This window comes from Herpailurus yagouaroundi, unplaced genomic scaffold, assembly GCF_014898765.1.
Source record: "Herpailurus yagouaroundi ecotype Mexico unplaced genomic scaffold, PumYag 29, whole genome shotgun sequence".
Classification (NCBI taxonomy): domain Eukaryota; kingdom Metazoa; phylum Chordata; class Mammalia; order Carnivora; family Felidae; genus Herpailurus; species Herpailurus yagouaroundi.
The window spans coordinates 66,768,897-66,796,527 of record NW_024412377.1 but is presented as its reverse complement, the minus strand read 5'-3'; the positions used below and the strand labels follow the sequence as shown (position 1 = coordinate 66,796,527).

At 38.2% G+C, this 27,631-nt stretch overlaps 1 protein-coding gene across 2 annotated transcripts in view; it reads right to left on the bottom strand.

The window, feature by feature from the left end:
- MCC (MCC regulator of Wnt signaling pathway) overlaps window positions 1-27,631 on the bottom strand; it is a 440,272-nt gene that overhangs the window by 329,476 nt on the left and 83,165 nt on the right. For both annotated transcript variants that reach the window (XM_040446613.1, XM_040446619.1), the window contains exon 2: window positions 21,066-21,313. In XM_040446613.1, the coding sequence (XP_040302547.1) occupies window positions 21,066-21,313 (248 nt within the window). The remainder of the gene's footprint in view (window positions 1-21,065; window positions 21,314-27,631) is intronic.

Below are 27,631 nucleotides of genomic sequence, written 5' to 3'. Positions count from 1 at the left end.
TGTTCAAAAGTAAAATTGGCCTTATAACTTTTCCTTCATATACTGTCCTTGTCACATTTTGGTATTAAGTTTATGTGTGAGTCTAATTATTTGTTTTTGAATGTTAAGTAGGCCTCACAGTGAAGTTATCTGGGCCTTGTGGACATTTTGAAAATTACTGTTTTGATTTCATTCTTAGTTATAGAACTATTCAGATTTTATACTCCTTAATAAATTAGTTTTAGAAAGTTATATTTTCCTGGAAGTTTCCTTCTTCCTTAAAAAAATTTTTTTTAAGTTTATTTATTTATTTTGAGAGAGAGAGACAGTGAGTGCAAGCGGGGGGAGGGGCAGAGAGCAAGGGAGAGAGAGAACTCCAATCAGGCTCTGTGCCATCAGCACAGAGCCCCACATGGGCCTTGATCCCACAAACACTGAGATCATGACCTGGGCCAAATCAAGAGTCAGATGCTTAACAGACTGAGCCACCCAGGCACTGCTCCTTATTTCTTTTAAAATTTTAAAATATATTGGCAGAGCTGTTCATAGTGTTTTCTTTTTGTTCATTTCTGCAGTATCTTTGTACTCTTGATATCAGTTATAACAAACCCTCACTTGGCCACCTAACCTGCCAACAGCTAGGCTTGGCTGGATGACACAGTCTTGACTTAGTTGCTATGTGTGCGTATCAGAGGCCCCTGGATGTCCTATACCTGCTACATACATGCCTCGCCTACATAGCATATTACCTTCGGCCAGCCCAGTGTGTAGCCAACCAACAAACCCAGATATTGCCAATCAACAGTGCCCAGGGGCTTCGCATTTCTGATAAGGACCTAGACGGTTTGTGGTCTTCTTTTCCCCCAAACTGCAACCTAGAGAACTTTCCTGGACTCCATGCTTGATTGAGTTGCCAGTTTCCCCACTCAGCAATCAATCCTAGGTCTCTAATGGGCTCTATTTGTTGTCCTTAACAATTATTTGTGCCTTCTCTTTTTTTACTTTAGCATTCTTGCCAAGAAGTTATCAATTTCATAAATCTTTTTAAAAACTCATCTTTTGTTTTTATTGTGCCTCTATATTGTGTGCTTGTTTCATATTTCATTAATATTTCTTATTTTTATTATATCCCTTTTTCTATTTTGTGTTTATTTTGCTGTTCTTTTTCTAAATTCTTGGAATGGATGCTCAACTCAGCCCTTTTTTATTTTCTTATAAAGCCATCACATTTCCTCTAAGTGCTGCATTTCAATTAATATTTTCATAATCCTTCAATTCAAATTATTTTTAAATGGTCATAATTTTGTCTTAGCTCCATGGGCTATTTCAGAGTATGTTGCTTAATTTCCCATCATATGGGGTTTGGGCAGTGTTATTGATTTATAGGTTCATTCCAATATATGTAGAACGCAGGGCAATGAACCTATAGATCAATAACACTGCCAAGGAGATGTTTGTAATGTTTATTTATTCTGAGAGGTAGGGAGAGAGGTAGAGAGAGGGGGAGAGACAGAATCCCAAGCAGGCTCTGCACTCTAAGCACAGAACTCAACATGGGGCTCAATCTCATAAACCATGAGATCATGACCTGAGCCAAAATCAAGAGTTGGATGCTTAACTGATTGAGCCACCCAGGCATCCCTGTCAGGCAGATTTTTACAATCCATTCTTACCATCTGTTTTTTAACTATAGAATTTAATCTATTTATTTTCAATTGAATTACTAATACAAGGATTAATTTCTTTCACCTCATTTTCTTCTTCCTATACATCTAATTTGTTCTATATTTATTTCTCTTTTCTTGCCCTTTGAAAAATATTCTCATTTCACTTTTTAAATCTATAGGTTTGACTGTTAAACATTTTCTTTCTAGGGGTGCCCGGCTGGCTCAGTCAGAAGAACATGAGACTCTTGATCTCGTGGTCATGACTTCGAGCCCCATTTTGGGTGTAGAGATTAGTTAAATAAGTAACTAACTAACTAAATAAATAAAATTTTGAAAATAAATAAAAATTTAAAAAAATATTTTCTTTCTGGGAATGCAAGCTGGTGCAGCCACTCTGAAAAACAGTATGAAGTTTCCTCAAAAAACTAAAAATAGAACTACCCTATGACCCAGCCATTGCACTACTAGGCATTTATCCATGGGGTATAGGTGTGCTGTTTTGAAGGTACACATGCATCCCCATGTTTATAGCAGCACTATCAACAATAGCCAAAGTATGGAAAGAGCCCCAATGTCCATCGGTGGATGAATGGATAAAGAAGATGTGGTATATATATACAATGGAGTATTACTCGGCCATCAAAAAGAATGAAATCTTGCCATTTGCAACTACGTGGATGGAACTGGAGGGTATCATGCTAAGTGAAATTAGTCAGAGAAAGACAAAAATCATATGACTTCACTCATATGAGGACTTTAAGAGACAAAACAGATGAACATAAGGGAAGGGAAACAAAAATAATATAAAAACAGGGAGGGGGACAAAACAGAAGAGACTCATAAATATGGAGAACAAACTGAGGGTTGCTGGAGGGGTTGTGGAAGGGGGGATGGACTAAATGGGTAAGGGGCACTAAGGAATCTACTCCTGAAATCATTGTTGCACTATATGCTAACTAATTTGGATGTAAATTTAAAAAATTAAAAACAAAAACAAACAAAAACAAACAAAAAATATTTTCTATTTTAGTGATTATGCTAGAAATTACAACATGCATCCTTAATTTATTAAAATCTAAAGCTTATGAATTTATTTACCTATCTCTGGACCATATTAGGACCTTAGAAAATTTGAAATCTATCCATCCCACTCCCAACTTATAGGCTACTATTGTTTTATATTTATTTTCCCTAAAATCTCCAGAACACAGTATTATTGTTTTACTCTGCTTATTTATGTTTATCCACGTTTACCACTTTCTTTATTCTTCTTTTTCTCTTGCAACTCAGAACTTCTGCCTGGAACCACTACCATTTTGCTTGAAATATATCTTTACAACTTATCTTAATGACGAGAGGAATAGGGGCAGAGAGAGAGGGAGATACAGAATCTGAATCAGGCTCTAGGCTCTGAGCTGTCAACACAGAGCCCGACACAGGGCTCGAACTCACAAACCGCAAGATCATGATCTGAGCCAAAGTCAGATGCTTAACTGACTGAGCCACCCAGGCGCCCCATTTTAATGTTTCTTTTTATCCTATTCTTTGTGTGTGTTTCTGTATGTGTGTGTGTGTGTGTGTGTGTGTGTGTGTGTGTGTGTGTGTACGTATTTTCTCCTGTATTTCATAATATATTAAAGAGGGATTTTTTTCTATTTTTTAAATTTGGGGCAGGCAGAGGGAGAGGGAGAGGGAGAATCTCAAACAGGCTCCAATCCCAGCATGGAGCCCAATGTGGGGCTCAAACCCACAACCCTGAGATCAGGACTTAAGCTAAAATCAAGAGTCAGACATTCAACCGACTGAGCTACCTAGGCACCCATGAAGTGGGATTATTTTGAGTGTTCTACTTGCAGAGTCTCCATTCCATTTAAATTAAGTTTTTCCTCTTGTTTTGGTCTCTATTTCTCATTTTAGAGGAATTTCTCAGATATCTGGTGCTCCTTGGTTGTTTGCCCCATTAGGCCATATGATGTATTCCAGATTTCAGATCAACATTCCCAAAATGACTATAGTTTATTGGGTCCAGTTCAGGAAACACTGATCTCTGCCATCTTAGATGAATGGGAACTTTATCAGACCAGGCATAGGCAGGAGTAACACAGACAAAATGGTTTTCATAAGCCTCACCCCCCCTTCCTTCCTCAGATTTTTCTCCACAACTCAAATTTTCCTTCATCTACTGTTGTCCTTCAAGACCTTTCCTGTGGCTCCTCCCTCACTAGAATCACTTCAAGTAAAAATCTGGTTATCTTATTAATATACAGTATGAATGACTGATAAGACTAAATATGTTGTCTGGTATTTGGTTTTTAGAAAATGGGGACAAAGCATTTCTTGGGGATATACCAAAGGAATAGACTCTCAGGATATAAATTAGCCAACATCAAAGCAAATCAGCAGAAAGGTGTATGAAAATAGTCAACTCCCTTAATAAAAACAAACCTCTTATTCTACAAGACTGGCAATGGATGGAGAATCTCCACAACGGATGATGAAGAAGAACCTCATAACCTTAACTGTTATCCTCTATGATTCACCTTCCCCTTTAGGATTTCCATCTAATTATGCCTGCATCCATTCCCAGGCCATAAAGAGGTAGAACTAGTTCCCTTTGGTATGGTGGCCCAAGAATGGACAACTCTTAATTCCTTAATACCCCAAACAAAGCAAAGTGGCAGCATTCATAGAACATTTTGCAAATGTCTAAAGAGAATTAACATAGGAGTGGCAAGAAACTACTACAGCATATCTGAGGTGACTTACCATTCGTGGGGTACTAGCCCTACCCCATCGTAATTCCCCGTACAGCCCTATCTATCGGGTATTATCACAGTTCCCAATATTTACAAGCATAAGACCAGATAATCTAATTCCTCTCATCCCAAAAGCAAGGTAATGAAGACTGAGAAAGAAGCTATCTCTTGCACAAGTAGCAGACTGGTGGGCTATGAACTATATCTAGCTCACAGATATATTTTGTCAGTTCTGCTCTACTTAAGAATCCTCTTTTAAAACTTTAGCCATCAACATTGAGAATCTGGAGAAATCATATTTAATAAAGGCAAAAATATGTTTTGGCATTGAACACACACACACACACACACACACAGGCATGAAACACACACACAAGATCTGGAAACATGTGGCCCCTTGTTCCACAGGGCAACATTCGGCTACAGTTGAGCATTAGCTACCCTTGGCAAAAGGGCACATGCCTTCCAGTTTGCTGGAGCCTCCATCTAGTCAACTTTGCTTGCTTACATTGTCTACCTGCCTTCGGTAAACATTTGCAACCCTCATGAACTGCAGGTCTGCGTCTGATGACCTACTCTTTCTCAGGTGACAGACTGGGAGGAACTACTAGCAATCACCTTCCCCTTCAGAGGACACCCCACCCTTCTCAGGGCTGTGGCTTCATAGACCTAAGTATACACCATATTATAGTCCCGATAGTCATATAAGAGGCATACACTTAAAATGGGGTGCTTTTGTTATGAAGAGGGCTTTTGCCCAAAAGCCAGTACCATTTCACGAAACACTAACACACCCTTAGTGAGATTAAATCTCACTAAGTACTGTGTTGACATATACACAGCAAGGTGAAAATGTTGATGTTTACATCCCTGAGATTCTGGGTCTAGTTACTGTTACCCAAATGAGATATATGTGAAAAATCCTTTGAAAGATAATACAAACTAAGTAAAAAGAAAAAGGCATTGTGTAAAGTGCTAGAAAAATCTAAACATTATGAGTGTTTTGGTTTTGGCATGAAAGCAACTGAAATAGGTGGCAATGGTAATTAAATTAACTCTTTAGGAGTCCAGGGTGGCATTTTCACACCTAAATCTCGATGAAGAAATTCTTAACAAGAAAATGAAAACCATCTTGGAAATTGGAATCCTAAGTTTTTGTTAATACAGCAGGAGAAAAATAGAAAAGAATACAGTGGTGTGAACTGTTAGAAAAACAATTAAGTCAGGAGTCAGGAGAGGTATAGTCTAGCCCCAGCCATGTCACCAGCTAACTCTATGACATGAGAATTATCATTATTTAACACTTCCTCTCCATTTCCTCATCTATACTATGTAGAGTAAAACTAGATGATATGTAACAAACCCTCTGGGCTGTACTATAATTCAAGGGCAAACTTTTATCAAAATACTCTAAATCTTAAGTCAGATAAATCAAAGAAAACACTACAAATACCAAGAGACAAATCTGACATGATAATTAGTTTGCATTAAAATTTATCTAGAACTGACTTATACACATCCATAAAATGAAAGCTAAATAAAAAACAACATATCAGATTAAATTCTGCTTCAACTAGAAGTGAAAATGTTTTTCTTGTAGATAGCAAACATAAATGGATCCACTGGAAACCATACAAAATGCTTCCAAAACAACCATAAAAATTTAACTGATTTAAACAGTCACTTACTAATGTCCTTTTATTAATATTCTCCAATGAACTTGCAGTAGCCTTGAGAGAGATAAAACAGGAAGCAAAATAAGCCTTCCTGAGCCTTTTGTGATTTTAATGTTGAGTGACAGATTCTCTAGAATGAACAATGGACAATGAAAGAGTCTGGCCAAACTAAACACTTTCTGTGAGCAGACTGAGCCTTTATCTCAGCCAAGAAATCATTTTTACTCCATGAAAAATATCTAAAATCTTGCCAAGTTGTACCACTGCCACTGAAATTGGAATGGCTTCAACATCCCATAAATACAGTGACACTTAATGAATTGCTTCAGTTAAATCATGCTGGAGGGAAAATAGATGAACAATCTTATTGTTATATGTCGTTCAAAAGATACAATCAACACAGGTAATCAGGGGCGCCCTTCATGCCAGGATTACCCTTGAGATAGGCACATCTGGATTCCCATGAACTTTTTATTTTTTGCTGACTAAAATGAAGTAATTTATACCATTGGGAAGTGAGTTAAAATAATATATTCAAAAAGAGCAGCACCAAATAGCCAGAAAAAACAGCAAAAAATTAAATCAGAAAGTAAGAAGGACCAGTGTGTAATACTTGAAACATCATTTTCCAAGAATTTCGACCACCACAGAACAGCATAGTGACTTATAGGAGGTAATGACCTGCAAAAGAAATATAAACTATTTAATATCTCAAGAAATAAGGGTGCCTGGGTGACTCGGTTGAACATCCGACTTTGGCTCAGGTCATGATGTCATGGTTTTTGAGTTCCAGCCCCATATTGGGCTCTCTGCTGTCAGCACAGAGCCTGCTTCAGATCCTCTGTTCCCCTCTCTCTGCCCCTTCCTGCTCTCGTTCTTTCTCTCAAATATAAACATTTAAAAAAAAAATCTCAAAAAATACCTGAGAATCCGGTGATCTTATATATGCTTGCTTAAAAGTTTAAAAAGGAATACACCAGGGGTGCCTGGGTGGCTCAGTTGGTTGAGCATCTGACTTTGGCTCAGGTCACGATCTCATGGTTCGTGAGTTTGAGCCCCGAGTCGGTCTCTGTGCTGATGGCTTGGAGCCTGGAGCCTGCTTCAGATTGTGTCTCTCTCCCTCTCTCTGCCCCTCTGCCGCTCGCTTCCCTTTCTCTCTCTCAAAAATAAATAAACAATAAAAAAAAAAAAAAGAATGCACCCTGTTCTTTCCTTCTTACATTGTCCTTTATTGTTTCCTTTTGCCTGCAGTGACTGCAAAATGGACAGATGATAGTCAATGTACTACAAATAGATTTGACATCTTTAAGTGCAGAATTCAGAGTTCAGACGATGAAAAGCCAAATAAACACAAAGAATCAAAGTCCAAATATATCCAATACAGAAACATTTTCAGCCTGATAAATAACATACATCTGATTCTTGATTATTTTCACTTTCTCAGATGGTGTCAAAGTCATTTGTTATCTTTGATTTCATTAGCTGTTTAGCACTTACATTCTAATATATGGGTTCAGTTATCTGAGATCCCACAACACCTAAAACAACCAGTGAGGTCATAACTTGGTAGGGGTTTGAGGTGAAGTGATTTACAATATCCTCTCCTATTCCCTTGTTCAGAAGTTCTCTTGGCCTCTTCATGGCAAATTACATGATTTCTCAGGCTAAACGCAAACAGATTTTCTTTCTATTTCAATATTTTCTATTTTCCCTGAGTTAGGAAAAAGGAAAATATTTAGTTTTAGTGGATGCTGCTGATCTGTAGGTTACTAGATCTGAGATATATTAAGGAGATTATTATATTATATCCTTAATTATGCTCATAATTTGAAAGCAATATATGCCACATATAAGCTGCTGTAATAACCAAGATTTTTCTGCATTAATACACTTTCATTGTAGAATTATGTCCCTGTGTAGGCTGAGTTGGGCCTTCTTCTTCTCCTCCTCACCTTCTCCCCTTCCTCCACCCCTCCCCCCCCTTCTTCTCCTTCTCCTTCTCCCCCTCCTCCTCCTCCTTCTCCTCCTCCTCCTTCTAAATAGCAAAGCCACTGCAATAGTCATTCTAGAAAATGTCTTTGCTGGTAATCTTAACAGTGTTTGGGCAACCTTATATCCTTTTTACCCCCTGACCCTGATGGGCTCTGTAAGTTACTGTCTGATAACAAAGTGATCATCAGCTTAAATGTCAAGAGCCCTAAACAGCCCAAGAAGACAAACTAGAAGAGAAAAAAAGCTCTAAGGTTTGTACGTGAAAGAATTCTTTAATACAGTGCTTCTCTCAGTCTTCACCCAAGTACTCCAAAGGCAGTGGGCAAAGAAGTGTGTAATTACCCCAAGCCAGAGATTTCTTTCAAGTCTCATGTTTTACATTGAAAATTCAGGGGCGCCTGGGTGGCTCAGTCAGTTGAAATTCTGACTTCAGCTCAGATCATGGTCTCATGGTTCATGGGTTCAAGCCCCGCATTGGGCTCACTGTTGTCAGCATGGAGCCTGCTCCAGATCCCCTGCCCCCACTTCCCCTTCCATGCTTGCATTCTCTCTCTCAAAAATAAACAAAACATTTAAAAAAGAAAGAAAGTAAATTCATATATATTTTGAATTCTACTACTCATATATCAGCATTTCCTTTAATACAATTTTTTTAAACTTATCAAGTTATACAACTTTTCCTCCAAATAATCAATTACACTGATGCTTGAGATTATGCACCATGTTTGTTTGGGGGCAATTTAATAACCTTCCCAGCACCCCCAACCACTTTCATGTGCTTCCCAAATGTTCACAGAACTCAGTGTGAGGTACAAGGACATTTAACTCAATTACAGGTTAAATACTCTCTAATGAACTCTTCTCTACCTCATCACCACCTAGGTATGTTTTCTTATTTCTACATCCTTTTACTTCTTTCCAATTCTCCAAGATCAGCTTGGGCTTTATTTATTTATTTTTTTTACAAGAGTCTTGTCTTGTTTCTCTGTCCAACAATGATTTTCCTTTCTCATCTCCTTTGCATACCTTGTTCACCTCACATGTGTTTTATTTGATCATATAGAACTCTGAACTAGTTCTATTTATATATTTTGTGTTTTTTTCCAGCTTTATTGACATGTTACTGACATATATATAACACATGTAAGTTTAAGGAGTGTAAAGTGATCATTTGACACACCATATATATTGCAAAACGATTACTGCAGGAAGGTTAGGTAACACGTCCATCCCCTCACATTATTATTTGTGTTTATGTGTGGTGATAACATTGAAGATCTACTCTTAAAAACTTTCAAGTATATAATACAATGTAATTAATTATAGTCACCATGCCGTACATTGGATCCCTAGAACTTACTCATCTTATAACTAAACTTATACCCTTTGACTGACATGTCCCCATTTCTCCTGCCTCCAAACCCCTGGCAACCACCATTCTACTCTATTTCTTTGAAATCAACGTTTTTGCATTCCACATATAAATGAGAACATACAGTACCTGTATTTCTCTGACATATTTGCTTAGCATAATGCCCTCATGGTTCCATCCATGTTGTCACAAATGGCAGGATTCCTTCTTTTTCATGGCTGACTAGTACTCTGGTATAGATATATATGCCATATCTTCTTTATCCATTCATCCATCAGTGGACACTCAGGTTGTCTCCATGTCTTAGGTATTGTGAATGATATTGCAATGAACGTGGGAGTGCAGATACCTCTTCAATATAATAATTTCATTTCCTTCAGACATACACCCAGATGTGGGATTCCTGTATCATTTGGTAATTCCATTTTTAATTTTTTAAGGAACCTCTACTATTATCCACAGTGGCTGCACCAATTAATATCTACACCAACAGTGTACAAGGGTTTCCTTTCTCCACATCCTTGCCAGTACTTGTTATCTCTTGTCTTTTTGATGGTAGACATTCTAACAGGTGTGAGGTGATATCTCATTGCTGCTTTGATTTACATTTCCCTGATAATTAGTAATGTTGAGTATCTTTTCATGTACCTGCTGGCCATTTGTAAGTCTTCTTTGGAAAAAAAGTCTATTCAAGTCCTCCACCCATTTTCAATTTGCATTTTTTCCCCTGTTATTGGGTTACAGGAGTGCCTCATATATTTTGGATATTAGTCTTTAATCAGATGGATGGTTTACAAATATTTTCTCCCATTCTATAGGTTTCCTTTCACTTTGCTAATTGTTTATTTTGCTGTGCAGAAGACTTTTAGTTTGATGTAGTCCCACTTAACTTATTTTTGCTTTTGTTGCTTGTGCTTTTAGGGTCATATCCAGAAAATTGCTGCCAAGGCCAATGTCAGGGAGCTTTTTCCTATATTTTCTTCTATTAGTTTTACAGTTTCAGGTCTTATATTTAAGTCTTTAATCCATTTCAAGTTAATTTTTGTGAATGGTGTAAGACAGGGGTCCAATTTCATTCTTTTGCATGTGAATATCCAGTTTTCTCAATACTCTTTATTCAGGAGACAATCCTTTCCCTATTCAGGATTCTTAGCTCCCTTGTCAAGTATCAGCTGATACTATATGCATGGGCTTTTTTTCTGGGCTCTTGATTCTATTCCTGTGGTCTAGAGTCTGTTTTTATGCCAATACCATATGGTTTTGATTATTATAGTTTTACAATATAGCTTGAAATCAGCAAGTGTGATGCCTCCAGCTTTGTTCTTCATTCTCAGGATTGCTTTGGCTATTTGGGTCTTTTGTGGTTCCATACAAATTTTAGGATTGTTTGCTCTATTTCTGTGAAAAAAATGCATTGAATTAAAAAAAATTTTAATGTTTATTTATTTTTGACAGAGAGAGAGAGAGAGACAGAGCATGAGCAGGGGAGGGGCAGAGACAGAGGGAGACACAGAATCCGAAGCAGGCTCCAGGCTCTGAGTTGTCAGCACAGAGCCCGATGCGGGGCTTGAACTCACAGACCGCGAGATCATGACCTGAGCTGAAGTCGGATGCTCAACGGACTGAGCCACCCAGGCACCCCAAATACATTGAATTTTGATAGGGATTGCATTGAATCTACAGATGGCTTTGCACCTTTTGTTTTCATTCATATTCATAATAATTTCACAAACTTAAGGGTAATTCTTTATGTGTATCACTTATCTACTGACACATAACAAGCCATTACAAAACTTAGTGACTTGAAACAGCAATAACTCATTGTTTCTTGTGATTCTGTCAATATTGGTCAATAATTTGGGCGGAGCTTACATGGGCAGTTCTCCATCTTATCTCACCTAGACTCACTAACATAACTTGTAGTCATCTGGTAGCTCGACTGGGGATGGAAGAACTAAGACATGCACACATATGTGTCTGGGCCATGATGCTACCTATTGCCTAGGCCTCTCTGTGTGGTCCCTCACCGTTGTTAGTCTAGCCCAGACTTCTTTTCATGGTTGCAAGAATGTTCCAAGAAGTGGGGGTGCCTAGTGGCTCAGTCGGTAGAGCATGTGACTCTTGCTCTCCAGGTCGTGAGTTCAAGCCCCACATTGGTCATAAAGCTTACTAAAAAAATAATAATAATAAAATTAAAAAAAAAAAAGAATGTTCCAAGGAGTGAAGCAGGAAGCTGCAAAGCATTTCGAAGCCTAGGCTCTGAGAAGTATGAACAGACAAATCAGGAGGGTTTAGGAACTGCTCAAAAATAGGAAAGGCAATGATTAGTAAAAAGAGATATAAGTCAACTAAATTAATCAGAGAACTGACCAAATCTACCCAAACTAAGTCTAAAGACCAATCAAACTACAGACAGTTGCTTGACAGTATTATTATGCAACAAAAGAATGTGAAATGACTGTTCCCATAATTTGGCTATTGTAGATAATACTGCTATAAACATAAGGATATATGTATCCCTTTGAATTAGCACTTTTGTATTCTTTGTGTAAATACCTAGTAGCGCAATTGCTGGATCAGAGGGTAATTCTATTTTTAATTTTTTGAGGAACCTCCATACTGTTTTCCAGAGTGCCTGCACCAGTTTGCATTCCCCATCAACAGTACACCAACACCTGTTATTTTTTGTTTTTATTTTAGACATTCTGACAGTTGTGAGGTGATTCTCATTGTAGTTTTGACTTACATTTCCCTGATGATGAGTGATGTTGAGCATCTTTTCATGTGTCTGTTGGCCATCTGTATGTCTTCTTTGGAAAAATGTCTATTCATGTCTTCTGCTTTTTTAAAAATTAGATTATTCATCTTTTGGGTGTTGAGTTGTATAATTTCTGTATATATTTTGGATATTAACCCTTTATCAGATATGTCATTTGCAAATATCTTCTCCCATTCTATAAGTCGTCTTTTAGTTTTGTTGATTGTTTCCTTCACTGTGCAGAAGCTTTTTATTTTGATGTGGTCCCAACAGTTTATTTTTTATTTTGTTTCCCTTGTCTCAGGAGACATATCTAGAAAGAAGTTGATATGGCCAATGTCAAAGAAGTTACTGCCTGTATTCTCTTCTAGGATTTTTATGGTTTCAGGTCTCACATTTAGCTCCTTAATCCATTTTCAATTTATTTTTGTGTACGGTGTAAGAAAGTGGTTCAGTTTCATTCTTTTCCATGTCGCTGTCCAGCTTTCCACAACATCATTTCATCGTTTGTTGAAAAGACATTCTTTTTCCCATTGGATATTCTTTCCAAGTGTCCATCAATTGATGAGTGGATAAAGAAGATGTGAGATTTTATATATATATATATATATATATATATATATATATATGGAATATTACTCAGCCATAATGGAATATTACTCAGCCATAAAAAAGAATAAAATCTTGCCATTTGAAAGGACATGGATGGAGCTAGAGAGAATAATGCTAAGTGAAGTAAGTCAGTCAGAGAAAGACAAATACCATATGATTTCACTCATATGTGGAATTTTTTTTTTAATTTTTTTTTTCAACGTTTATTTATTTTTGGGACAGAGAGAGACAGAGCATGAAGGGGGGAGGGGCAGAGAGAGAGGGAGACACAGAATCGGAAACAGGCTCCAGGCTCTGAGCCATCAGCCCAGAGCCTGACGCGGGGCTCGAACTCACGGACAGTGAGATCGTGACCTGGCTGAAGTCGGACGCTTAACCGACTGCGCCACCCAGGCGCCCCTCATATGTGGAATTTAAGAAACAAAATAAATAAGCAAAGAGGAAAAAAGAAAGAAACCAAGAAACAGACTCTTAACTATAAAGAACAAACTAAGGGCTACTGGAAGGGAAGTGGGTGGGAGGATGGGTTAAATAGGCCATGGGGATTAAGAAGTGTACTTGTACTTGTGATGAACACCAGGTGATGTATGGAGGGTTGAATCACTGTATTGTATACCTGAAGCTAATATGGCACTGTATGTTAACTAACTGGAATTTAAATAAAAACTTAAAAAAAAAAAAAGAAAGAAGGCAATTCCTTCTCCAAACTGCAAAATTTTGGCAAATCAATATAGGACCTTGTAATGCAACAAAACTATGTTGTACTTGTTGGAATCATAAAAAAAAAAAAAATGTGAAATGGTATCTATTACTTAAAGACTTTAAAAGCCTATTCTAACTCCTGATTTAGGAGTAGAATAAATTAAATAAACATATTGTTCACTCTGTGACATAGAGCTTAGAGTTTGCAAAAAAAACTACCACTACCGCCAGTAAAAAAACAAACTTCCAGAACCTTCAAGTGGGACCAAAATCTACTGTGATTTCAGTCTAGTTTTATGCTAGTTGGGCAGTACTTTTAACACTGAATCACTCTCATGAGTGATTTTATTTAAAAGGCTCTGTGTTAATTATTAATTGCTCACACAGAACCCATAGGGGATTTAAAACATTTTTTTATTTTCTTAATTCACCAGCCAGAAACCTACATACTAGGGATAACCCAGCTGAATTGGAAAATGCCTCACTTAATTTAACCTGTTTCAAGAGTTTAGAAGAATTTTTATATACACAGAAGTTTCAAGAGTTTAGAAGAATTTTTATATACACAGAAAAACCCCCAACAATATTTAAGAGTAATATTCATTCTGGAAAAAATTGGGATGTGTCAGGACTAGACAGGTTTTATGTATATTAACTAATTGTGGTTTTGATTTTTTGAAAGCAAGATACTAAACCAACATTCAGGGAGCTGCTTATTTATTTCTTTAAATCTGATAAGCAATCAGTATCTCCTTACATGTGGGGTTTGGAGACCTTTCTGCCTAAACTATATGTTCTTTGATCTATTTTTTTTTTTTACTTTGAGTTCCTGTTAAGTAAAAGCCTTGCTATTTTGGTTTCTCTGAGACACTACAGTACTTTGTATGTTCCTGCTGGACCACAGGGGCATTACCAGAGCAGTAATGAAGTCTGAAATATCAGGTGGGAATATAACTTAAGGCAAGACCAATAAAGTATCTTTGAAGATATAGGTTATTGGAAAATGTGCCCAGTGTTCTAATCTTAGCATAAATTAAACTTAGTTGTATTAATTAACAGGTTTTAATGTCTGCTGTCTTTTTAAAAAAAATTTTTTTTTAACATTTATTTATTTTTGAGACAGAGAGAGACAGAGCATGAATGGGGGGAGGGTCAGAGAGAGAGGGAGACACAGAATCAGAAGCAGGTTCCAGGCTCCGAGCTGTCAGCACAGAGCCCGACGCGGGGCTCGAACTTGTGAACCACAAGATCATGACCTGAGCCGAAGTCAGACATTTAACCGACTGAGCCACCCAGGCGCCCCGATGTCTGCTGTCTTAAACAATGTTTTAAAACTATAGGGATTTGATTCAAATAAGTTCTTGGGGTCTCTGAGATCTGACCAAAGGAAGAAAAACAAGTGTCCCCAAAGATCTAAAAAGCATAGGCTTGTAACAACCTCATTAGGCAAACTTGAAGGATTTTATCAATTCTCCTCAGGCAATTCAGTGGTGTTTTTCAGTGGTCCTCACCCTGAAGCACTATCTCTTTCACAAAATTCACACATTTGACAAAAATATGTGGAAATCATGTGTAAAGTTTACAGGTTGGTTGAAGTAAAAAACTATTTATTTAAAAGGGCATGTTTAAATAAAGGCTTCAATGGAATGGTGAACATGTATAAATATCTAAAGTTAGGATTTTTTTTTAACTCCAGTCTTTCCTAATCACAAAGAAAATTGGAAAAAAAATTAAATCATGGTTTTTAAAATGTGATTTAATTTTTAAAATTTACATTTCAAAATGAAAAAAATTAAATCACAAAATTTTAAATGAAAATTACAAGTGATTATAATAAACCTAAACCACTTGTTTTCCACTGGGAAATTAGGGAGCACACATTAAACCTCATAACTATTTTGATGTAATGTATGCCATCACTTCATTGCCAAAGGGATGGGTTTACCTAGCAGGAATTGTCCTCTCAGATCCCTTCTCAAGACCCTGGGGACCATGTGCCAACAATTTCTGGGAGTGGCCTCTGGATGGCAGTATTCTTTTAGTTGGCATCTTGATCATTAAGACTAAGTTCCAGGGGACTCCGAGAATCATCTTTTTCAATAATCAACGTTTTAGTGTTCTCAACTCCTTATTAGCTCTGTGGCTTAGAGCAAGGCAAGTAACTTCTTCAAGTCTCAGTGTCTTCCACTGTCTATGGAGGATTCTATTCTAAACTTGGAAGGTAGTCACAAGGATTAGAGATGATAATGATAATTATTATAGGAACACTATTATTTATTGAAAACCTAATGTGAATAGGCACTGTGTAGGAACTTTACAAATGATATCTCACTAAGTCCTTCCAATTATCCTCTAATGCAGGTATTACCACTTTATCTTTACAGATAAGAAAACTGAAGTGAGAATAATCAAGAATGCAACCTAAATCCCATAGCCACTCAGTGGTAAACTTGGAATTTCTTTCTAAGCATATAATACAAGTAAAGTGCCTACCAAATTGATTTGTGCACAGTAAATATTAGTAATTTTTAACCATTTTTAATATTGTTATTTCTATAACTTAAGTTTTATATAACTGTTGTCTGAAAGACATTAAACATTTTTAATATCATTTCTAAGTGGACATAAAAGAGATATAAAAATCTATTATGATCTAGTTGTTCAGATATCTTAATTTTTCCCCAAAGTATATCTCAGCAGAGAATGTAAGAACAAAGAGAAGATTTGTAAATAAAAGTTATGGTCAATTAAATGTGTGAAATGTTATATATTTTATTCTTCTCCTGGAGAGTCGCAAGAAATATTAGCATATTAAAGACTCAGAGATGTCTTGCAATAAAGAAAACTATTAATCTAGTCTAATCCAAAGCTTTCAAATGTATTTTAAAAAGTAATTCTTTCTTCACAAAATATTTATGACCATCCTTTGAAATCGGTGTTCTGTGGAAAACATTTGAGAAAAATGAATCTTTCGAAATTCCTCTTCCAACTTGAGCATGTAATGTTTTGATAACTCTTCTTTTTCTGCCAACTCAACTCCCTGCTGTGGATGTGGTGTGAAATGTCAGGACTGACAATAAAATCTTTCTGACACTTTACTGTTAAACCTAACTTTTTCTCAGGCTTTTCTTACAGCAGTACAACATTCTTTCTACTTCTGTCCATATTGCAACCACAGGTAAAACTTGCCTGAAACTCCTGCTCACAGTCTTTCTTATCTTCTGCACCATTCAGTTGCTTCTAAACCTCTGTTGACTCTAACTTAAATTTTATTGCTACTTAAATTGCCATGTGATTATAACTTCACATTTAAATTATAAGTTCCTTGGTGTCTGGAACCATGCATTGTGCTGCCATTTATCCCTGAAAAAGCATGAACACAGTGCACTGCCCATTCAACAAATGCAACAAATATACACTAAACATCTCTAATATGCCAAGCTCTGTTCCAGGTGCTGGGGTATAGTAGGACCCCTGTAAGGCTGTCAGTACTTTAGTGGAACTTTCATTGTACTAGGGGAGATACATAAATGAGTCTTAGAATAAGTACATAATGTAATGTCAGATAAGAATAAGTGGTATGAAGCAACAGGGCATGTGAAAAGGCCTCTAGGGGCGCCTGGGTGGCTCAGCCGGTTAAGCGTCCGACTTTGGCTCAGGTCATGATCTCACGGTTCACGAGTTTGAGCCCCACATCGGGCTCTGTGCCAACAGCTCAGAGCCTGGAGCCTACTTCAGACTCTGTGTCTCCCTCTCTCTCTATCCCTCCCCTGCTCACTCTGTTTCTCAAAAATAAATGTTAAAAAAAATTTTTTTAAAAAGAAAAGGCCTCTAATGAAGGAATATTTAAGATGAAATCTGAATAACCAAAAATGAGGTCAGAAAGAAGAGTGTTCTAGACAAGAGGAAAGGGCCAGGGCAAAGGCTGAAGGCTGGCTCAATTTTCTAAGTTAGAGGAAAACAGGAAGGTCAGTGTGGCTAGAACAAGCATAATAGGTCAGGACAATCAGCATGATAACACTTACAGTGGTGGGTATGAGCCAGACTGCAGTATGGAATTTGGACGTCATTTTAGATGATATGGAAGCCATGGAATGCTGCAGACATGGGAATGAGCTAAGCATGTTTCCATAATGTTAAGAAGACCACTCTGACTGCAGGATAAATAATGGAATACAGGGGCTCAAGGTAGGCATCATAGATGCCAGTTATAAGCTATCTTAGTAATCAAGGCAAGACATGATGGTGATTTAGGCAAGGGTGGTGGCAAGGGAGCAAAGGAGAGTAGACAGATTCTGGGTGTGTTTTGACAAAAAAAGACAACAGGACTTGCTGGCTTGAGCAAATGAGAGGGTGGTGATATTGGCAATATGGGGATATCTGGGAGATCAGTGACCCTGAGAGGAAGACTAAGGAAGGGGGTCAAGAATCCTTTTGACCGTGTTAAAGGTGAGAGGTCTATAAGACACCCAGGAATATGTGTCATTTTTACCTGATTTGGCAGCTCATGGGAAAAAGCAGGGCTAGATACATACATTGGAGTCGCTGGTACAAAAAACATTATTTGAAGTCATGGGCACTAAATCATCCTGGGAGAGATCGTAACTCCAAGGCACCCTAGAGACCAAGACTGAGAAAGGGAAGCCAAAATGGCAGGCAGAAACCCAGGAGAATGCGGTGTTGAGAAGTCCAAAAGAATAAAGTGCAGCTGGAGTGAGGGAGTAGTCAGCTGAGCAAAATGGCAAAGATCCAGAAGAGGACCCATCAAGTTGGTCAACATGGAGGCAATCGGAGTGGGTTCATTGGAGCAGTGATGACCAAAGCTGGGAAGAGTGGGTTGAAGGCAGAGGTGAGGACTGGTAAACACTCAGTGTAGACAAACTCTTCATAAAGTTCTGCTGAGAAGAGGAGCATAGAAGTGGGACAGGAGCTGGAAGGGATGCAGAGCCAGGAAAGGGCTCCCCTGACCCCAAGATGGGAAGTACTAGACTCTACCTATATAGAGTCAGAAGGGAAGATTGCAATGTGGAAAAGAGAGGGACTCATAACTCATTGTTTAATTATTGTAGAGTTTTAAATGTATTTGTCTCACATTGGATTGAATAGGAGACTGTTCTCCAACATACGAGTTGCAACTGTGACAATCAATAGGAAATGAAACTGAGTGGCAGTAACGATAATATTAACTTGTATATAGGGCTAATTATGTGATAGGCACTGTTTTATGTGCTTTTCATATGTATATTTAACATCTAAATTCCTCTAAATAACAATTATTGTTCTCACACTACACTTGATGAGGAAACTGAGATATGGAGAGTTAAGTAACTTGTCTGATGTCATGGAGGCAGGAAGTGACAGAACCAGGATTCACACTCAAATGACCTGACTTTGAAGCTTTAACTACCAGGATAAACTAGCACAGGGTTGCACATCTGCTGGCATTTCCTCAGTTCACAAACTCTTTTATGACTCACCAGCCCTCAATTACCTCTTTTTTCTCCAAGTCATACAGTTACAAAGGTTGAAAGGAATTGTTTTTCAACTCTTTCTCTAGTTAGGGCAATCCTATGAAATGGACCGTTCAATTAGATGTGGGCAGCAATTCTATCAAAACTGTCCCTTTTAGAATATTTATAAACTACACATTAAAGTAAAAATTTTGACTGTATAGGTTGTTTTCCATACAAGCATTCCTCCTATATACACAGTAAATATTACTTCAGTGACCACATGGGATTCACTAATTGGGATATACCACAGTTTACTTCAAATGTGTCTGTGTGTGTGCTTATTAATTTAGGTAAGATGGCCATGTTCTTGGCAGAAAAATTAGAAAATACAGCTTACAAAAAGAATTCCACTCATTCTTTCATTTAATACACATTACTGTGTGTGCATTTTAGGTCATGCAAGTATTACAAATCATACTTTCAAATGCTATTTAAAAGCATGAGGAGGGGCACCTGGGTGGCTCAGTTGGTTAAGTGTCCGACTCTTGATTTCGACTCAGGTCGTGATCTCACGTTCATAGGATCGAGCCCCATGTCGGGCTTTGTGCTGATAGCACAGAGCCTGCTTGGGATTCTCTCTCTCTCTCTCTCTCTCTCTCTCTCTCTCTCTCTCCTCTTTCTCTGCCCCCCACCACATGCATGTACACACACACACACACACACACACACACACACACATGCTCTCTTTCACTCTCTCTCTCTCTCTCAAAATAAATAAATAAACATTTTAAAAAGCATGAGGAAAATGCAAAGGAAGAATTTCAAGATACAAAACTATAGGAAGTATGTGAAAAAAAATAGTAAAAAACAATTAAATCACATATACACACATGAGAAAGAGAGAGAGAGAAATCTAAACAGTAGCTATTATTTCTGGATGTGAGATATTAAGGATGATTTTTATTTTCTTCTGATTGCCTTTCCCCCCTTATTTTTCTATAATGAACATATATTACTTTAATACTCGGAAAAATGTTACTTCAAAAATTAAATATTTCTACCTATTATGCTGAGAGCACATGCATTACCAGACATCTGATTTGAAGCTAAAATGGAATCCATTAAGATAGTAAGGCATAGGGGATATGAGGACACGTTTATTATTTCAATTACTCAATAATAATGCTCCAAATGATTTCACTGCCAAGAGCACTGTTCAGGATGTGTGTGTGTGTGTGTGTATGTGTGTGTTGTGGGGCACTACATAATTATCTATGCTAATTAGTATATATTTAACAAATGATGGACAATTAACATGGAGCTTTGTTTCCTGCCACTAGATCTACCTCGGAGAAAAAGAAACAGAGAAAGAGAGAGATCCAGGAGACATTTTCAAGGAATTTTTTTTTTTAATTCCTTTAAATATAATAGAAAATTCAGATACTTTCCTCTGGCCCTTTGTTCAGGCTACCCTTTCAGATGCCTCTTGTTTTTCCCTTTAAATCTTGTAAAAATTGTGAAAAATTATAAATATACTAACAATACGTAAACATTTGAGTGCTCAAAAAAATGTACTATAAACCCCATGCTCCCATCACCCAGCTTCAATAATTATCAACATTTGTGGGGCCTTTCTTTCTAATTGCTTATCTTGCACTAGTAGGAAACAATAATACTTATGAACAGGAAAACTCTGTAGAAAAAATTTTAAAGATTAAGCAAACAAGAGATGGGTTTTTTAAAACCGCACTGCACAGAGCTGCACTAAACTTTGAAGGAGTCCCCAAATAGCTTCTGAGGCCTACTGGTGCAGTCACCACCTTTCCCATCCAATGTGCCCCTTCTTCTCCAACAGCTAAATAGCTATGCATTATTACGCTTGGAAAATGGAAGAACTAAAATAAAGAATGCACTAAGCTCAGAACTGAAACTGTAAGACAGAATTGGGGGAAGTAGGGAACATTCACCCAGGGAAAGTGTGGCCAAGAAGACAGCCTGCAGATGAGCCAGCAACAGGCTGTGCAGGCCACTCTCATCTACAGAGGTCACCAAGCAGGGCTAGTGGAGCACTACCAAACTGTCACCTGGTTGTACCTACCCAAACTGTTGTCGCTGCTCGTGGGCCAGGACGCAATTCTATCCCTCAGCTTCTTCTTTTTACAGGAGTTGTCTGACTTCTCAGAAAGACCTACTTCCTCCTTCCTAATTTCTCGAACGAGCTGCATGCGGCACCTTGTAAAATCCTGAAAGGAAATCTTCCCATGTTCATCTGCGCCCAACTGGTTCATGATCTCAGCCACAGACTCTTCCATATTCAGTTGGCGGCAGACCATCAATAAGTCATTTCTACAGGAGGGTTGGACAGAAGAAAACTCGTTAGGAGAGACATTTGAGCTGGAGAACGTGGTCAATGGGGGTGGGGGAGGGGTGGAAAGAGCATTTCTTGAACATATCCACACACAGGAAACCTATTTCCAACTTCCTCATTGCTTCTAGAAAAGTGGTAAGTGTGCAAAAAGATCTGTTTCCTCTGGGTGATTCTAGACAAGAACTCTATTTAATTATTTGGAAGAGTGTGGTGCCTGGGTAGCTCAGTTGTTAAGTATCTGACTTCAGCTCAGGTCATGATCTCACAGTTCATGAGTTCAGTCCCACATCAGGTGAGCACAACCCCTGCTTTGGGTAAAAACACAAGCCCTGCTTCAGGTGAGCCCTGCTTCTCTCTCTCTCTCTCTCTCTCTCTCTCTCTCTCTCTCTCTCTGCCCTTCACTCACTTGTGTTCACTTGCTCTCTCTCTCTCCTCAAAAAAACCCAAAAAATTATTTGGAAGAGTGGAGCAACTTAGAATCTTTTGGTTCTCTTTTCCCTCCTGTCTCCAGGCCTCTTCCTCCCTGTCTTTCTTTTGAAATTGATGGAGCACCTGTAGAGTGCAGCCCTGTAATCTCACTACAAGATAAAGTTTCAGAACATAGAAAAGACATTGTTTCTCCCTTTGGCAGAGTTTAAAATCTAGTCCAGTTGTAAAAGAACAACAAAGATTTTAACAAGCTTGTTCTGAACCAATCAGCAAACTTCAGCACTTCTTTCAAAGACTATTTAATCTCAACTTGCATGACTCACTGCTGGCCTACCTCTGGTTTTTCTTAATCTTCTTTGAGTATTTTCCATCTTCTCACCAGCAACTAGCCCTAAGACTTAGAGCAGGAGTCAAAATCCCACACATCTTCCAGGACTAGGACATTATGTAAATGTGAGAAGTGGATGGATCTAAGACAAGAGGGGCTGGTCGAGTCTGGGGCTGGACTAGAGAAGGATACCCAGCCTGTATGTTCTCAAATTTAAAAATCAAAAATAAAACTAATTAAAAAGGAACAATAAGAACAACAACATGATGCTGGCCAAGAGCACTTATCTAGAGGACATCATTTGACCCCTGACACATAAGTCTTGTTCTTTTCTATCTGCATTCCTTGGGGAAACATATTGTTCATATTGCTCCAACTAGAAGTCTCAATGAAGGTCAAAGGATTACAGAATTTAAGAGCTGGAAGAGACATAAGAAACTCGTCCATGGTCACAAACAAAGCTAACTTGTGCTCCTGTCTCAACACACCACCAAAGTTCAATTATTTTGAGGACATGGCCAATTTGATGTTTGCTGATATCTGAAACCTAACCATGCAAAGTAAGACCAATTGCTGTCTTCCAGCCACTGCTGCTCCTGGTCAGTACTACTACAGTTTCCCCACCTTCCCGACGCTCACGGAATGATAGATAATTTTAATTTCTTCTTCTTCACTCCATCTTACCCTTAATTTCCCCCTCCCTGGTTCCCAGTGTCCAGTTTATTGTCAAATTTCTGTTGCTCCTGTCCTTGGAATGCTTTTATATTTACTCTTAATTGGGGTTTTCTGCTATATTACACTAGTTTCTCTAGCCAATCACCCTGCTCCCATATGTCATTCCATCTTCATGTTTTAGAAATATTTTTACACATAGCTACATGTTTTATTTTATCTTGTGTGTATGTGTGTGTACATATGTGTATTATGTATATGCCTATGTAAATTTAATTGTATCTATTTGGAGGGTAGATGGATGGGTAGATGAATAAATAAACATACACATAAAAGTAGGAATGGCAGATTAAATTATTAGTCTTAATTTTTCATTCCCCTGGAGTAGTGCTATACATCCATACCCTTGCCTTGACCTCAGGGCTAAGGACACTCATGGTAGGTATGTCTTTCCTTTTCCCTTAACTTTAGGCTTGACATCAAACTTAGCATATATATATTTATGCAGTTGGGCTTGTCCCCGGCCACTTTTCCCTTCATTGTGAAAAGAACAAACCACAGTAGCCATTAACCCTCTAATTTGGGCCCCACTTCAGCCAACCTGTAGACCCGTAGCCTAAAAAGAGCCACTTCAGCTGACCCCAAGATGTATGATCAAGGATAAGTTCTTGTTTCTGCCAGTGAGATTTTGTGATTCCTCCCCAGCAATAACTAACACTGGAACAGTGTTTTGTTTTGTTTTAGTGCATTCATATGCTTATCTTTTTTTCCCTTCCCTGAATACAACCTAATACTCAGCTGGATTCATCCAAGACTTCAGGATGTTAGGATCGCTAAAGCAGTAATCCAAATAGAAGGCAAGGGTCAATGTTCTAATATAGAGATTTCTTTTTTATATTTTCAGATAATAGTCTTAACAGTTAGGCTTGGTAGGAAATAAAGAGGTTTTCTAAATTCCAGAAGTTCACATAAAAAGATGTCACTAACATTTTCTGAATGGTAGGAAAATGGTGTCTTCACTCTTATGTTTGCCTATCTGTATTTTGTAACTTTCTATAACATACTCCACCACTTTCATAAATTCCTATGTCATTTTCCAGGTTTTAAAAACGAGAATAATAGGGGCACCTGGGTGGCTCAGTCGGTTAAGAGTCCAACTTCAGCTCAGGTCACCATCCCACGGTTCGTGGGTTAGAGCCCTGTGTTGGGCTCTGTGCTGACAGCTCAGGGCCTGGAGCCTGCTTCAGATTCTGTGTCTCCCTGTCTCTCGGCCCCTCCCCCACTCACACTCTGTCTCTCTCTCTCTCTCTCTCTCTCTCTCTCTCAAAAATAAATAAACATTAAAAAAACCTGAGAATAATAAAAGCACCTATCTCAGAGCAGTTTTCTGAGAATAAATGACATAATGCATGTAAAGCACTTAACAGTTCCTGGCATATATTAAGTACTCAATAAATAGTATCCATTAATGATTACGTTATAACTATTGATCGTACATCTTTCACAATGCCCCAGTTTCATGATTAAGTCTTTAGTAATTAAGCACAAACTGCTCAGGGGAAAACAAGTGCTAACTGACTACCTCACTAAGTGGAGACATCTGTCTGCAGAGGATGCCTTTCCTCTGCCTGTGGCACACTTATGGGCGCACCCTGGTGAGAAACCCAACTCTGTCCAGACTTGTGAAGCTCCAGTCTACAAAAAGTGGCTTAAATAAAGAATTTGTGTTCTAGAAAAGCCACCTCTGAAGAGAGTGCGTAATGATACACTTTCATTTTAAAACTGGGCCGCTGAGAGGCTCATCTAAAAGATCAAAAACAAAATACATTGCCCTCAACTAATATAGTCAAACTGTAATCTTTAAATAGAAATACGAGTTTCTTTCTTTTTTTTTAATTTTTAAAAATGTTTTTATTTATTTTTGAGACAGAGAGAAGACAGAGCGTGAATACGGGAGGGGCAGAGAGAGAGGGAGACACAGAATCTGAAGCAGGCTCCAGGCTCTGAGCTGTCAGCACAGAGCCCGATGTGGGGCTCGAACTCACAGACTGCAAGATCATGCCCTGAGCCGAAGTCGGAGGCTCAACCGACTGAGCCACCCAGGTGCCCCAGAAGTATGAGTTTCTAAAAACTAAATGAAAGCTAAATTCTTTCAGCTAGTTCTTCAGAACTAGCAATAACAGCCGACATGCCTGCAGAGGCAGTGCTATTACCCCATTTCACAGGTAAGGATGTGAAGGCTGAAAGAGGCACAGCACTATTATGTGGCAGAGCCAAGAACCTAAATCTGGAATCAGTCTGATTCCAACGCTCTTACCCTTTCCCTTCTATCATCCACCATCTTGAATGTCAGCGATACCTAAATTTTGGCAGGTGAACACAAGTGAGGACAGCTTGATTCAATATCATTAATTAATAATACTTTTATATTAAACCAGAAAGACTATACATACCTATACATTATTACCTACTATGTTAAATATGGATGGAATAATAAATTACTTTTTGTTATCAACATGATGAGAAAACTAAGTTACACAAGAAGAAAAAAATTCCCAAAGCTCTCCTTTACATACCAGGAGCTAAGCCTACAGAACTTGGATCACAGAGTTTTACCATGAGCCATTGTGCTAGGTTGTTTAAACTGGCTCTCGGTGAATTATACTCTCCTGTGACTGTGCGCCTCTACAATGTGCCTTGACTATCCCTCCCTTCAACAGGCAGAGGCAATTTCCCTGCCCTTGAATCTGCGTTGGCTTTGTGACTTACTTGGACCAATGGCATGTGCCAGAAAGAATATTTCAGGATTGCTGAATACAGGCCTTAGGAAGCCTTGTAGCTTCCACTTTCAGCACAAGTCCGTCCAATCCAGGCAATCCTGTAGCCCACTCAGGCCCACAGGTGAGCTCTTCCTTCTGACAGCAGTTAGCCCCTGCACCATTCACTCAGGGCCTATACACAGTTGCATGACAACTTTTGGATGCAATTTTGGAAACTTGCATTTCTCTCCCTCTCTTGTTATTATTTTCACATGCTCAAGTCTAACCTTCCCAATGTGACCACAAGGTCCTGGACGCCAGTGTGGGCCATGCATCAATCTCCCTTAAGATCTGTGCCGCACCTAGGACATCGCCCTATACATGGCAGAGCTCCATGACATTTGTTTTGATGGACTGATTTATAAAATTCTCAGGAGTTAAAAATGATCACTCTTTGGAAGGGAGTTCCCAATTTATTTGATGTTTCCCCACATATACCTCTCCTGGTATTTTCTCACATAAGGCAGCACACGGATGCTCAGTAAGTATGAATGACCAATGGGCACCATAAAAACAACAGCCCTGTAGCCTTAGTGACAGAGCAGCATGACAGTTTCTTTGCTCTAGGCCAGGAACATCTCTCAGAGGAAGAGATACTAAACAGCACTTGTCCCAGACCAAGATCATTTAGTGAAGTACTATTTCAGTAGCAGCAACATCTCACAGAAGACACTTGCATTCAATCCAAAACTCAACCAAAATTTTGTACATTATTTCAGAAAATACATTCATTCATTATAGAAAATGTAGACAAGCAAAAAGAAGAAAATACGAATTACATGCAGTCACTCTAGCCAGCAATAACCACAGTGAACATTTTGGTTAATTTCACAAAATTTTGGTGAACATTTCTACCTCTAAAGTTCTTCTAAATAAATAAATGTCCTCTAAACCCGTTTTTTACTTTCATCATTTCTACAAGGTTTTTCATATTTATTCATATTCATGTATGCATATCTTATCTTCAGAAGATGTTACCATGAGCAAGAAAGAATTCCAGTTTATAAAAGAGGAACTGGCAAGTCAGATAATATTTAGTTCTGTAGAGAACACCAGTCACCAGGCAGCAAAATTAAAATATGACTGAAGACCGATGACTCTAGCTCAAAACTGCATGTTTTTGCAATGTACAGCTATTACTTTATATATAAAAGCATTTTTGTCTCTTGGCTATTCTTCTTCCTTTAACTTATAAAGAAATTGAGTAGGAAGTGGAAATTCAATGAAGCTATTTATCATTCAGGGAAATTCACAGCCTAACATCAGGAATAGCTAATGGAAAAGATGGGCTTACATCTACAGAGGCTCAGAGGCAGAGAAAAACATTATTCTTCCCCACAATGATACTAAATCCCAAACCCAGTTGGAATGAAGGCTGAGCAAAAGCAATCATTACTTTGAGTAAGAGGTAGATGCCTCTATTCATAATTCTCAGCAGACACCTTTGTAGGTAGGCCAGAAGGAGTTGCTTATGAAAGAACTAAAAAAAAGTCTGAAAGTTCACTTTGCCCCTAACTGTTCAATTGGAGTCACACAAAAAAAATGTAATTTACAAGACTCTAATTTCAGTTCTATAAATATTCAAAGTGTGAAAAATCATAAATAAGACATAAAAAAAGCCAGGCTCTGGGCTACTGTTGGTAATTTCTGGGGATAGCTGTTGGATGGAATGAATACATCTGCCTTTCATCATTGCTCCCAAGTGAAATAATTAAAGTGATGAACAAAACAAATAGGGAAATAAGGAAACAAACCCATAGTTAAGATAAAAAGAGAAGAGCTTATCAAAGATAAGGGATTTCAACAAATTCCAGCAACATGTAAGAGAAATGGGAGCAGCTAGCCAGGATGATGAATGGTAATATTTAGAGCTGTGTACAGCGGGGTGGCCTTACCTTTCATAGCATGGAATACAGAGATATTGTTCACGTTGATATATCAGGATACAAGGTATAAGTACTTATGGAAAAAATGATCAGGAGAACTAAAAGCACAATTGGTAGAAAGAAACTACCCTAGGGAGTGGTGTCGGCGTGGGGAGGGAGGGA